General features: G+C 47.9%; 1 protein-coding gene across 10 annotated transcripts in view; it reads left to right on the top strand.

The window, feature by feature from the left end:
• LOC147452585 (uncharacterized) overlaps nucleotides 1-14,844 on the top strand; it is a 132,661-nt gene that overhangs the window by 98,202 nt on the left and 19,615 nt on the right. For all 10 annotated transcript variants that reach the window (XR_015188907.1, XR_015188909.1, XR_015188908.1 and 7 more), the window contains exon 6: nucleotides 1,568-1,630. Coding sequence is in view for 6 of the 10 variants with exons in the window: in XM_086518218.1 (XP_086374344.1) it covers nucleotides 1,568-1,630 (63 nt within the window). In the remaining 4 variants the exon portion in view is untranslated. The remainder of the gene's footprint in view (nucleotides 1-1,567; nucleotides 1,631-14,844) is intronic.

Below are 14,844 nucleotides of genomic sequence, written 5' to 3'. Positions count from 1 at the left end.
GGTGGATCTATAGTAATATTTTTCACGTTTTCTGGCGTGAAACATAGGAAGAAAGCCAATTTGACAACATCTATGCCTTGGGAACTACACTGAAGAATCAAAGATCTCTTAAGCCGGGGATTTCTTAAAGATAATGCTATGCAATGGTGGAGTTCCATAGCTACCCAGTGGCAAGCTCCAAGGACTTGGCAAGCTTTAAGAATATCTTTTCCCAGAGCCACATGACGTCCCTTATTGAAGTACAACTTATGGCAGAATTGGGTTACGTGAAAATGCTTGCCACAGAAACAATGGAAGTCTACAACCAAAGGTTCCTTGACGTTTACCTTTTGGTGTCTTTGTTCAAGGTGATTATCTTGGAGGACTTTTGCGAGCGCTATACGATTGAGTTGCCATCACCTCTACAAGAATATTGTCCAGCTAAACAAGTGTCTACTATGCAAGAATTGATGGACCATGTTGTGGTTGGTTACAAACTTATGAAAGGGATTTTGGAATTTGTTACTGGAAGAGCAACCGACCAACACTCAGAATCCTCCACCACAATGAACAAATTCTCGGGATTCTCATGACAACTCGACTCAATTGGCACGACCTTGTTTGACTCAACGCCAACAAAACACCCTGCTACAAGAAGCGCGATGCTTTGAATGTTTCCAGACGAGACACTCTTACAAAAAGTTGTCCTACTAAAGGGGATACGCCTCCAATGCAACCTCCTACTAAGAGAGCCAAAAGTGTGGTGGGACTTGTTCTCGACATTTATGGCATCGCTTTTGAAGGTAAAGAAATACAGAAAGGGACGCCAACGCTTGGGGCCATTGCAGTCTAGGAGTGGAACTCCGCCACTCCGTGTTGTGTGGTTTCTCTCTCTCTCTCTCTCCACATATATATATATATATATATATATATATATATATATATACACACACACACACACACACATACATATATCTTTTAGTTCTGTTGTTTGAAGTACTTGACGCTTGCCAAAGTCTATTCTTTCAGTCGGCACGTGGTGCGCCTCCTGTCACATTGCGTTGAACCATTTATTTTACGAATGTGTCCTTGAGCAGATTGAAATGTGTATGACCAAAAGCATCCTTAATAGTCTCCATGCATTTTTTCCTCTCCTCTAAAGATTTGCAATAGGGTGTGGTAGTATTTACAGAACACACCATTTATCTAGTATGCTTATTAGCTTTGAGGCTTGTGCAAATTAACTATAAGGTTGTGCGGAGATCTAACCATCTTGGTTACTTTTTAGTTAAACTATTTGTAAGCAAGTTATGTAGTCGACAAAACTATTTGATTTAGCATGAAATTGACTATAACCTTGTGCCTAACTCTAACCATCTCGAGTGCTTTTTCATTAGACTATTCATAACAAGGTTATGTGGTTGAGAAAATTACTTAATTTTGCATGGAAGGCCTAACTAAAATCATATTAGTTCTTTTGATATCACGTGCTCTCATTTTTATTTTTACATGTCTTCTACAAAGAAACTATGATTCAACTTTCCTCATAGTAATCTAATTTTTAGTCTTCGTCTTACGAATAACTCAGGAGTTGCCAACAGAGGAGATTCTTCAACGCATGCAAGTAACACAAGATCTTCAACCAAATGAGGTACTTACTCTTCCTTGTTCGCTATTGGTTTTATGAATGCAAATGCTAGGAGAGGTGTTACTTATGTAGATATTAGGAGAGGTGTTACCTATGCTTGTTCTTGAGAGTTAGTGATTAGCACGAGTAATCAATGATCATCATCACCTAGCTGTTAGGCAAAGGTTCTTTATTTACTTGTTTACCTATTCCCATGCACACACGGATATGGACACATTAGACATTCCTTATAGGGTAATTTCACCTTTCACATTTTGAACACGATCTTTCTTGCTTTCTCTCTTTGTCGCCCTCCCTCCCTCTCTCATATAAGCAAGTTTGGTCATTCACTAACTTTCTTTTGACCCTTTTCATGTGCACTTTCTCATACCACGTGTGATAGATTAATTATTATGTTGCTGTATAGTACAATGATTTGGTTTGTTCTAGCAACATACACTGTTCTTTTTGGAAAGAGTTGCAACCCCTCCACGTGACCCATAGCCTATGAAGTCGTATTAGTACAATGAAGACTTTTTGTACCTCACAAAGTCTTGCTTAGTGGAGCAACCAATGTATATGAACAACTAAATCTCATGTACCATAAGATGTACTGTTGTCTCTTAGTGGAGCAAGAGCGCCATATATGAACATTTCTGTCACATTCCATGAGGCATACTATTGGAGTGTTAAGGATCTCACGACATTGTTAAGCAATTGAGGTGGGTGAAGTGACATACACAAAGAGGATAGCATATATGAATTACGTGATATAGAGGTGGGTACCTTGTGATTGGAAGGAGAAACTTTCTATTTTGTGATTGGGGTTCAACTTTGACCCTGGGAGATTTGATCAAGTACCTAGATCATAGATGCTTGGGCTTATTTTTTATGGAGGTCTAGTGATGTAGAAGCCAATTTTTGTTGTCTCGTTACCACCATAGCAGGTGACATAACTTATGGAGATCCTTGGAGAGGTGCTTTATTGATGAAATGGCCTTGGGCATTAGTTCAAGTTTGTTGGAAAATCAAGTACTATCTCATCCAGATTGATGTTGCGAGCTCGTTGCTGCCTGCGCCCGCCCCCCCGCCTTCGCTTTTCCCCCCCCTCCTGCTCCCTGCGCATGCGGGCTGCTGCCCGTCCCCTGTGTGCGCAGCCCCCTCCTCCCCCGCTGCTCCTGCCCGCAACCCCCCCCCCCCCCCCCCCCCCCGTTGTCTCCCTACCGCTGCCTATCTCTGCCTGACCCCCCCCCCCCCCCCCTTGCCGTTGCCCCGCCCATAGCTTAGCCCCTCCCCCCCCCCCCCGGCCGCTCGCCCGCCCCCTTTTCTTCCGTCTACATTGCTTCCCCCCCCGCATCTCCCCCTTTTTTTGTTCGCAGGAGGCTGTCTCCACGGCCTGTTGGGAGCTTAGCGTCCTTCTCGCCTTCTTCGGCTCAGCAGCAGACACAGATGGAGGCTCAAGCTTCGCCACAGAGGGACTCTACCGAAGCCCCCTCACCCGACCCCGCTGAGCGCACCATTCAACTTGCTCTTTCACCGACAAAGCAAGCGAGCCTAGCCGCAGAGGTAGAGCGCTTGCAGGCGACTTCTGTCATCTGCAAGATTCTTGATACCCGACCCAACAGAGGAGAGCTGCGTGACCTTCTCGAGGCCCGCCTACTTGCAGAGGTGGGCAAGATCTTGGACGTACAGATACTCGAACGAGGCTACTATCAGATTGAGTTTGAGACCTTTGAGATGGCGTCCAAGGTCATCGCCATGAGTCCGTTGACCATCCGAGCAGCTCGAGTCTGTTGACCATCCGAGCAGCTCGAGTCCACTTTCGACAGTGGAGACATGGTTTTGACCGTGCTTCGGATGTTCTGGTAGAGGAGGCAGACATCCCCATCTCCGTCTGCTTTCCTGGTTTGCGGAGGGAGTACTTACCACTTTTGTTGAGGATAGGCTCAGCGATTGGGACTTTCCTGGAGACACCTCGCACGGTAGCCTCAGTAGCTGCCAAGGCGGCCGACATTCCCTCAGTTCCAGTTTTGGTTAGGGACACTCACATGCTTCCAAAGGTCATTCTTCTGCCTCGGGTGAGTGGGGGTTGGTTCAGACAGAGCGTGGAGTACTCGGGTCTCCCGAACCAGTGCTTCATTTGTCGACAGTTGGGCCATCTTGCGAACGCCTGTCCACGGAGGAGGCCTCGGCCTACACCATAGACTCAGTCCCAGCTTGCAAGGGCTGGCCAGCAGCCACATGCCGAGACACAGCGCACACATGGAGAGCCTCCCTCCGAGCCTAGGGTTCCAGCGGAGGAGGGATGGCAGCAGGTCCTTGGTCGACGACGGCAGGGGCCACAGAGACAGCCTGACACTCAGAGTGGTCTTCAGGCACCTGCCAAACAGCAGTGGGTTCCCACGACGGGAAACTGTTTCGGTCCTCTTGAGCAGGATGAGGTCCTTGCTCCAGCCCCCACCTCAGCTTCACCCTCGACAACCCCTCCCCCCCTAGAGTTCCCCCCCTCCTCATCATCCTCCCCCCCGCCTCCTGTCCCTGCCCCTCTTCCTCTGCCGCTCCCCCCTGCCCCTCCTCTCCACCTCTTTACCTCTGCTACTACTCCCCCCCCTCCCGCTCCAGTTCCACAGTCGACCCAAGGGGCAGGGCCATCTTCGGCTGCTAGGAGATCTCTTGGCAGCGCCTTTGCAACGAGTCGCTTGGCGAGAGAGGGAAAACCTTTCTTGCGACCCCCTCTACACGTACAAACCTCTCCTTTGGCAGCTATCTCTCGGGGTCTGACGAGCATTGACTTGCGGCGCCGATGGGACTTCTTCGACTACGACTTCACTCGTTTTCTTGGCGACCCATCAGCAGACCATGAGGCAGCCTGCTTCAAGGTCCATGTTCTGTTCCTTGCAGCTAGGGGGATAGAGGCCTTGGACTCAACGGTTGGCTTCTCGTTTCCCCTTTGCGGCAGGGACCAGACTGAGTGGACTCTTGACTCCGTGTTGGGGTGGTTACACACACAGGTCCTAGAGTTCTCTCACCACATCGGAGAACTAGGAGTTACAGACATGCTTCACACTTTGTGGCCACTGGCCAAGTTTGCGGTGACCCCTCCAGATACAGGAGGATGTAGACACATTGTGGTCTACTTCTTTGCCAATACGCAGTGCTTGCCATGCTATGTACACATTTATGAGGACTCTTGGACAGAGGAGGTTGCTTTATGGACAGCTCGATCTACTTGGACTTGGGCTAGGCACTCGTTGCACTCACGCCTATCTAGAGGACGCTCGGATGTGGATTACTCCCCATCTAAGCCAGCCTCGAAGATAGCACGTCTAGCTGCTGCGGCAACATCTGTTCTCTCTCGCTCCCCATGAGGATCGTCTCATGGAATGTGCAGGGACAGTTTCAACGTCAGCGGGTCCGATTGCGTCAGGAGCTTCAGCGCTGCCTTCTGGGAGGAGAGATTGATCTCCTTATGCTTCAGGAGCACCATCTGTGTGAGAGCCGCATTAGACGACGTGGTCAGCTCTTGCGTGGACGATATGATACTTTTTGGTCAGCTGCTTTTGGACCTGGAGGCATCCAGGGTGGGGTATGTATGACTATTGCGGATTCTTTGTAGCAGGCCATTGTGGGCAGAGGGATTATTGTGTCGGGCAGGGCTCAGTGGATTACTATGTAGGTTCAGGGTTGCCTTGTGGGTTTCCTGAACATTTATGCGCCCAATGTGGCGAGTGCTCGAGCAGAGTTTCGGTCACAGATAGTTGAGTCTCTGCCGCAGGCGGAACACTGGTGCATAGGGGGGGACTTCAACATGTTGGAGGACCCTTCTGACAGGATTGCTGGCAGCTATGCTATTGTGCATGGAGTTGAGTTGGTAGCTTGGGAGAGGTTTTGTATGACTCTGAGGGTCTCGGATATATGATAGCACTCTAGTTTTGTGAGGCCCCCAGACAGCCTTGCCTTCTCTCGCTCGGACCGCAGAGTGGGAGGAGTGAATCAATCGCGGATAGATCGCTTCTACACTAGTGACCATTTCAGTGACTTGGGAGGGACAGTTGGCATTCTGGCAGGGACTTCCTTCTCGGACCATGCACTAGTGGTCCTCACAGTGGCAAACAGGCAAAGGAGAGGGAGCACGATGCTTCGCATCCCAGAGAGGGTCTTGCTGGACTCTGCACTCAAAGAGCGAGTAGAGGCTCTCTGGACAAAGAACTTGGACAGGCAGGATTCTCCTGCTGACAGAGTGGCCTCAGGACTAGCTCAGATTAGTCGTTTCTTTCTCCAGGAGTCTTTGGCTCGCCGAGCTGCAGGGAGAGAGGAGGAGCAACGTCTCAGACGGGGCATTGCTTCGTTGCAGAGGATGCAGGAGGAGCATCCAGATGTACTTGGTTGGAGGAGCAGCTACAGCAGGCTCGCCAGGAGCTTGTTAGAACAGAGGAGCGGCGACACGAGTTTGCTTTCCATCGACAGGCATCTCAGTGGACAGAGGTGGGCGACAGAGTGACTGTTGCTTTCTTCGAGGCAGTGGGACCTCGGCATTCGCATGCCAAGGTCAATCACTTGAGGAGGCCCGATGGGTCAGTTGCTTCTGAGCCCGAGGATATGCGTGCAATTGCTACTGACTTTTACCGGGCGTTACTGTCTGCAGAGCCTCAGTCAGAGCGTCGTGATGCATGCATGGAGCAGGTGTGGGCACAGATGCCTTGGCGTGTGACCGAGGAGATGCGTCAGAGGCTTGAGCTGCCACTTCAGCTTGAGGAGTTGCACACGGCTCTTAGTGCCCTTCCCTGTGGTAGCTGTCTAGGTGAGGATGGGTTGACTCCCAGTTTTTTCTTGGAGTACTGGGACTTGCTTGGCCCAGACCTCTGCAGTGCTTTTCAGTACATCTTGCACACAAGAGTGATGCCTGACAGCATGAGTGAGGGCTTGATCTACCTCATTCCCAAGGAGGGTGGCTCCTTGGATGAGATTCGACAGTGGCGCCCCATCACCATCCTCAACTCAGCCTACAAAATTCTCAGAGTTTGAGGATCCAGCCACTACTAGAGAGCCTTATACATGGGACTCAGACAGGTTTTGTCAAGGAACGCAGTATCCTTGACAACATCTTTACTTTTTGGGAGGCTTCTACCCTAGCGCGGCTCCGTGGTGAGGACCTGGTGATTCTTCTTCTCGATTTTGGAGAAGGCATACGACAGAGTTGACTGGGACTTTCTAGAGGGCACTCTACGCAAGATGGGCTTCTCAGATGCTTGGATCAGAGTGGTGTCAGCTTTGTACAGACAGGCTCACAGTCAGGTACTTTTGGCAGGAGGTAGAGGTGATCGCTTCATGCTCACACGTTCGGTCAGATAGGGCTGTCCTCTTGCCTCCTTTCTCTTTCTGTTCTATACGGAGGCGATGATCAGGTTTTTGGTGTCGCAGCAGGTTGGTCTACAGGGCTTAGCACTTCCTATTCGGGGAGATGAGCTTCTGGACGCTGAGTTTGCCGACGACTTAGCCTTGTACTTAGATGGCCAGGAGGCCAACCTTCACAGGTGTGAGCAGGCTCTGGAGACCTTCTGTTGTGCATCTGGCGCACTGATCAACTGGAGAAAGACAGTGGCTTTCTCGGTTGGTAGTGCTCTTGTGCCCGATTGGATGCCAGGAGAGGGTTTTAGGTGGATTCCCCGAGGGACTGCAGTTCGGTACTTGGGTTGTCAGGTTGGTTTGGACTTGTCTCCTGAGCAGCAAATTGCTCCCCTCCTCTTGTCTATCAGGAGGAAGTTGTTACATTGGAGCTCAACACGACTTTCTTTGGCTGACAGAGTAGTAGTGGCCAACCAGGTGTTGTTGGCGACTATGTGGTACATCACTTCTTGCTGGATCTTCTCGAGTTCTTGTATCAACCAGGTAGAGAGGTTGATCAGGAACTTCCTTTGGTCAGGACGTGACACTCAGATAGCCCGAGCCAAAGTGGCTTGGCAGTTCACAGGGAGGGCTTGGGATCATTGACCCAGCACAGCAGAGCAGAGCCCTTCTTGGGAAGTTCATAGTCAAACTTCTTCCAGGTGAGGAGCCCTGGAAGGAGTTCTTGCTACAGCGGCTTCGTGCTAGGGTGCCTCAGGCTGTGGGCCCCTGGCGACCTGCGACCAGATGGATCTTCACAGAGATGCGTAGAGTTGGTTTGAGCAGGAGACTGGAGGACCGCTTCGCTGTGAGTTTGCTTCGATCTTGGGAGCTTTTGCGGTGAGGCCTGGAGCAGCGAGAGCCTACTTGCACGGAGGAGTGCCTACGACAGCCCCTTGTTTGGAACCCCATGGTTAGCACTCAGAGAGGCCACTTGGTTGGTAGTCGGCCTCATGTTTCCTGGGGTCCCATGGCAGCAGGTCCAGCGCGCTCTTTAGGTGATTGGTTAGAGTTTTCAGGCTTGTCTGAGGAGGTGTAGGGTTTCCAGCTCTACAGGGCATGAGAGGGGTGCAGAGCATGTGCCAAGACATCTCAGAGGCAATTCCAGCTGAGTGGCTCACACCTCTTGAGCCAGTAGCACCCAGGTGGATGGGAGCCTTCACACGACTGGAGGTTCTTATCTCAATCCGGGCCTGCTCAGAGACTGTTCCTTCCCTTTTCTTCGAGCTACAGGGTGAGGGACGCTTACAGCGAGTTGCAGTAGAGGCCCCGCAAGTGGTAGAGTGCTGTTTTCAGAGGATCCGAGTGGTGGGCATCTGTGGGAGGACTTGTGTCATCGATCCTGACCCAGCAGCTCTTGAGAGTGGACACTGGAGATTGTGGGCTTGGAAGTGCTGTCCATTGGCACGAGTACAGTGGGATCCTGGAGAGTGACTTTGGAGGGACCCTTTCTCTTCCGTAGACCACCCAGGTGTCCCGTTCTTTTAGTACATTGTTCGACTGGGACGTCACATACTAGCAACACAGAGAGAGGTCGGCCCCGTTGTAGCACCTCATTGGCAGGAGGAGGGTCTCACAGCTGAGTTCTTGGCAGCCTTCTGGGAGAGGTTGTGGGACTCCAGACAGCCGAGGCGAGTCAGCTTGTTTCAGTGGTTGGTCGCACACAGAGCTACAACAGTTGGGAGCTGGCTAGTGCATAGTGGTCTCTCGGCCGCATGTGCAGCTTGTGACCATCTTGTGGAGAGTCAGCGTCACTGTCTTTGGGACTGTCCTTTGGCACAGCAGATGTGGCTTCAAGTTCTTCGACTGATGCCTGCTTTTTCCACGACTCGACAGTACACTTGGGGAGCAGCGGCTTGGTCCACTCTCACGGGCCCTGCACTTCAGTTTGAGCTATCTTCCACCAGCAGGATGATAGTGATACAGGAGGGGCGACCTACACTCCAGCCTGCTACAGAGCTTACTCCACAGGAGTGGTGCAGTGAGAGAGAGGAGTGTTGGGAGCTCATCAGTGGCCTGACACTCTGGTTCATATGGCGGGCCCGTTGCTTCTGCATCTTTGAGGCTCGCCCTCTGCCACCAGCAGAGACTGTTCGCGATCTTTGGCTAGAGCTGATCCACACTCTCCGAGGACAGCTCGAGAGACTACAGGACAGCTCCGACCGCATGCGGGAGCACAGAGAGGCTTTCCTTCGACTATGGTGTCCTGGGCCTTTCTACACCATGGTCCAGGGTGTACTCCGATGGCACTACCGACCACCTGTGTGGCTTTTCCCTCCCCCCATTTCTTGATTTAGCCCCATTGTACATATGCTGGTTTTTCATTGGGAGAGTCTCCCCACCATGGTTGTTGTAGCCCTCTCTCGAAGAGGTGGTTGTAGCCCTATGGGCAGTTTCATTAACTAATAGAAGGATCTTTTTCTCGGAAAAAAAAAAGTACTATCCCATCCATGACCAACAAAGAGGTGCTTTATTGCTGAAATGGCCTTGGGCATTAGTTCAAGTCTGCTGGGAAATCAGGTACGCCACCCTTATGGGAGACATCCCTTAGAGCATGCGTAATAGGAGCATATGAGCCTTGAGCGTGATTAAACAATGTAAAAATCTATTAATTCAATCAAGTTCTATCCCACCCTTATGGGAGACGCCCCTTAGAGCATGTGTAATAGGAGCATATGAGCCTTGAGCTCTATAAAAGAATGTAAAAATCTTTTAATTTAGAGAGGTTAATCTTAAAAGTATGAGCTCGATCTATGCTTCTCTCACTTGTCACTTACTTTGAGTTTCTTGATCCTGAACTCACGAGCCCCTATGGGGCATCTAATTTCAACAGTGGTATCAGAGCCCTTTTCACCATCATCTGCTAATTAATGCATAAAACGTTGGTGTCGCCATCCCTCGTCCTTCACTAGAGGTGGCGTTATTTTCAGCCAGGTTTGTATCACTCCTTTATTGTTCACCTCATCATACACCTGCTACAAATTTAACCATCAGCCCCAAGGCGACTTGGTTGCAACCACGTGTTCGTAAACACCTTTCAAATTGAGTGAGAATGTAGTGGATGGCTCATAACAAGTTTGCGACAAGCTTTTGCCATTTAGTTCGAGTTCATTAAAAAAAAGCTACTCAAAAACGTTTTCTGAAATTTTTGGATATGTAAGGTGATGTTCCCATAACCATATATAAATTGCTTGAAATTTATATTTTGAGTTCAAAAACATTTAGAGCTTCCGAAGTAGTGTGAAACTTAGAATGTAAGCTCAAAGATCTTGCAGACTTTTCACTTCTTTTTGAGTTTGGAGGACAAGTTTGAAACCGTACAAGGTTCAAACTATCTCGACAAAACTATGGAGGAGTTTTTATATCTGTGCTTGAACATGGAGAATTTGTCAAGCTTAAAATGCTTCCGCTACTATCACCTTGAGTGAACCTTCTGAAGGTCAAACACAAATCTAAGAGGTTTGGACTACTTTCAATCACAAATGCATGTTCCGACTTAAACCATGGAAGACTTGTTAATTGGGGGAATCACAACAATCTCAAGTTCATGGCATTTTCAATTAAGCATGAAGCAAGTATTTGACACTGAATGCGACATCAATAATGGTTTTAATTTTTTTATTGCAGGTTAGAATGCATAGCCTATTGTAGTAGGGATAGACATGGCCTATTGTAATAGGGATAGACGGGCTCCATGATGAGCTAAGATCCCCTTCATTCGACAACATAATAAATGTTTGTAAATTTGATCTTATGGTGTAATCAGCCAAAATCTAGTAAAGCCTTCACAAAAGAGGGATAAATCCAAGAGACATCACTATAAGGGGGGGAAAATCTCAAATTCCAAAACTTGAATAAACGAAAACCTACACACAACTTGTGTAAGTCACTAATGTGGATATGAAGCTACTAAAGCAAAAGTGGATAATACTTGATATGGGGGATGTTGGAAATAAAGTACTATCCCACCCTTATGGATACATCCCTTAGAGCATGCATAATAGGAGGCATGCATTGGACTGAAACTCTATTGCATGAGAGCATTCATATGAGCCTTGAGCTCTATAAAAGAATGTAAAAAAATCTTTCAATTTAGTGAGGGTCATTTTGAATGTATAATGTCAATCTTTGCTTCTTTCTCTCACAAGTCACGACTTGTTGTGAGTCTCTTCCTCGATCAAAAAGTTGTGACCTCCTCTGGAGCATCTAATTTTAACAAACTTGTCCTATCATCTGATCCCTTTTTCCCACCGATAATGTACATGAACATGGAAATTGTTGTACTGGATTTTTGTAGATGTTAACGTCATCTCTGCGCTACATGGAGGGATTTTTATCGCATGATGTGAGGGTGGCAGTTCATCAACACGGAGTATGATTCTTGACACACCCTTGAGTTGAAGGGAGGTAGGATGAGGAGACTATGTTGGAGGGTTAGCGAGTGAGAAGCACAATGGGAAATGGGGAGATGGCAACAGGATCGTGAACGGAAACGGAAAATTTCAAGTTTTTTGGGAGTTTTTGTTGAGTGTAGAGAGTCACGGGAGTGGAAACGGAAACAGAATCGGGAACAAAAATTGAAACACGAAAAAAAAAACAAAAAAACGGAGGTTCGCCTCAAAACTGAATATAAGGCGAGTTGATATGACTCAACACAAGCAAAGGGAAGAATCAAAGCCAAATAGGGCTCCATACATCAAACCGAGTGTTAAACATCAATCTGTTTGGTGGAAATTAACAATAACAAGGTCAATGTAGACGAGGTTAAGCTAGGGGTACACCCAGTGCCTTATCCAAGGCTGGTGGTTCTGGACAATAAACAAAGGGCAAGTGTGAGAGTAGGCTTAGTGGCTAGGGCATGCCATGTGTGATTGCATCACACAATGACAAAGGTGCTAAGTCTAGCCATGGATTGTGGCAAGCAACCAGGAATTTGGCTTATGCTTGGGGGTGCTTACAAGATGGGAAATTAGGCGTGGTTGGGACGAGGTGTGTGTGGATGCTAACGACCATTGGAGGACGCTCAAGTAGAGACTAAAGGGAAAAACCTAGACCTGTGTCCCAATATAGCAAGGTTTTCCCTTTAAAAGCAATGGTTGGATGGATAGACACTTTGCTCATTTTGTTCATACTCTTAGCGCGTCTTGAGGGAGATTCAATCTCGAGGCAAGGTGCCTCACACCGAGGAAGCAAGCAACACAAGGGACTATACAAAGTTAGTTTGCCGTGGCCGGCCACTTTTGAGGTCAACTATGAATTGAAGACCCGTTCCAATCTACACAGAGGCTTAGGGGGGAATGTGTCAAGCCCTCCACATGAGGTCCAATGTTACGTTCGTAGACATCGGATGGGCACGTGAGCAGTGTTTATGTGAAGTGGATTTGCATGCGAACACATCCTTAGGTGAAGGGAGGTTAAGGAATCCTATAAATAGGACCCTAGACTTATTTGTTTGCTATCTTGTGTGATCGCAACACTTGACCATAGACCCTTGGTAGTGCTTTCCTAGACACCCAAGCTACTGTGTGGGCTGGTGGTATGGGATGCCAGTCCTTGAGGAGGCGCTAGGCTAGAGTAGCTATAGGCTTTGAGGCTTGGGGGTGAGCAAGTTCAGCGCTACGGCTCGAACTTGAGTCCGATATCTATCCCTTATGTTGTTTCATTTGTGTGTTTATCTTGTGTCATGTCATGTGTGCAGGATGGATCCTTGGGAAGAAGTAACATTGTCATCATAGCTACTGATGAGCGCGCGGCGGTATGTGCAAGTGAAAGAGCACACGAGGAAGTGCAGTGTGTGTGCAGAGAGGGGAGGCGAAGAGCAGCAGGAGAGGAAGCGATAGCAGAAGAAGAGGGAGAGAGAGAGAGAGCTCAAACGTTTTTGGGGAAAACTCAATAAGTGAGTTTTGGGGTTTCCCACTTTTATTATAAGTGACCTTTAAAAAATGTGTCCAGGTTCAATATGAACCTGGACAAAGTATAAAAATGTACAAAAAGGGGTTATTTAGGCCTTTAACCCAACAACCTCCCACTCATAGGCATAAATGGCGCCTTTAAGCTACGTGACTCCCACCATCTCTATGCATAGATGATGTTGTGCTTTGGGTAAGCACTTAGTGAGAGCATCGGCTGGATTTTGTGATGTATGGACCTTAACCAATGTAATAAGGCCATCCTCAAGCACTTCTCGTATGAAGTGATACCGCACATCAATATGCTTTGTGCGTGCATGAAACATGGCGTTCTTTGCCAGACATATGGCACTCTGGCTATCACAACCAAGCATAGGTGCCTTGGCAGGCAAACCAAACTCACTGCATAGGCGTGCTGACCAAATAGCTTCTTTGGAAGCCTTAGTGGCTGAAATATATTCAGCCTCTATCGTAGACAATGCAACAATCTTTTGCAATCTAGAACACCATGAAACAGCACCTCCCGCAAGAGTAAATACATAGCCACTTGTGGATTTCCGTGTATCCACATCACCAGCCATGTCAGAGTCACAAAATCCCTTCAACTCCATTGGTCCTTTACCATAGCAGAGGCATTTGTTTTTAGTCCCTTTCAAGTACCTCATAATGGACTTCACTGCATCCCAATGCAACCTGCCTAGATTAGCCATAAACCGGCTCACAACTCCCACTGCATGGGCTATGTCAGGCCTAGTAGCAACCATAGCATACATAAGTGAACCACAAGCTAAAGCATAAGGCACACTTTGCATGTCATTGGCTTCTTCCTTTGACTTGGGACAATCATCCTTGGAGATTTTAACATATGGCTGTAATGGCACACCAAGAGGCTTTGCTTCAGCCATGTTAAATCTGTCCGGCACCTTTTCAATGTACTTTTCTTGCGACAAATACAATAGGCGCTTGTCTCTTTTCCGTGTAACACGCACTCCAAGTATATGTTCAGCTGCCCCAAGGTCTTTCATTGAAAACGCAGATTTCAGCTGCCCTTTAAGAGCATCAACAGTGCTTCTTTCCTTTGCATCTATCAACATATCGTCTACATAGAGCACAAGAATGATAGGGCTGCCATCTTCATCACATTTGGTATACAAACAATGGTCTGCATGGCTTCTTTTGTAACCATGTTTAAGCATGAAGCGATCAAACTTCTTGTACCACTGTCTACATGATTGTTTCAGCCCATACAAGCTTATATTGAGCATACATACCAAATGTTCCTTGCCAAGGATGGCAAAACCCTCGGGTTGCTTCATGTAAAGCTCTTCTTCCACATCACCATGCAAGAAAGCGGTATGTACATCCATTTGGTCCATTTTCAAATCAAGAGCAGCCACAATGGCAAACAATACACGCAAAGTGGTCTCTTCACAACAAGAGAGAACACTTCCTGAAAGTCTATGCCCTTGGTTTGAACATATCCCTTTGCCACAAGCCTTGCCTTATACTTGGGTTTTGCATCAACAGTCTTGATTTTATACACCCATTTGTTAGGAATAGCCTTCCTTGCTTTGGGCAATTCAACCAAATCCCAAGTATGATTAGCATGCAAAGCTTTAATCTCTTCCTGCATAGCAAGCTCCCACTTGTTGCTATGCTCACATGTCTTTGCCTCTTTATACGTAAGCTCTCCCTCATCTGTCAACATAATGTAATGCAAAGAGGGGTCATATCGACTCACAGGCCGTCTTTGACAAGTAGACCGCCTCACCCAATGATCCACATTATCCGGCAATGGGTTTACATCGGGTGGCACTACAAAATCATCAACAATGGGCTGCTGTACATCATTTCAGCATTGTTTCTTGGCTGCAAATGCCCTTCAGGAGCCTCAATTTGCTGTCCAACATCATCTGGCTCAAACACCACTGGATCATCTACATT

Source organism: Adiantum capillus-veneris, chromosome 8 (assembly GCF_014529385.1).
Source record: "Adiantum capillus-veneris isolate H3 chromosome 8, ASM1452938v2, whole genome shotgun sequence".
Classification (NCBI taxonomy): Eukaryota; Viridiplantae; Streptophyta; class Polypodiopsida; order Polypodiales; family Pteridaceae; genus Adiantum; species Adiantum capillus-veneris.
The sequence above is the reverse complement of the archived record's forward strand: the minus strand, read 5'-3'. Positions and strand labels throughout refer to the sequence as shown.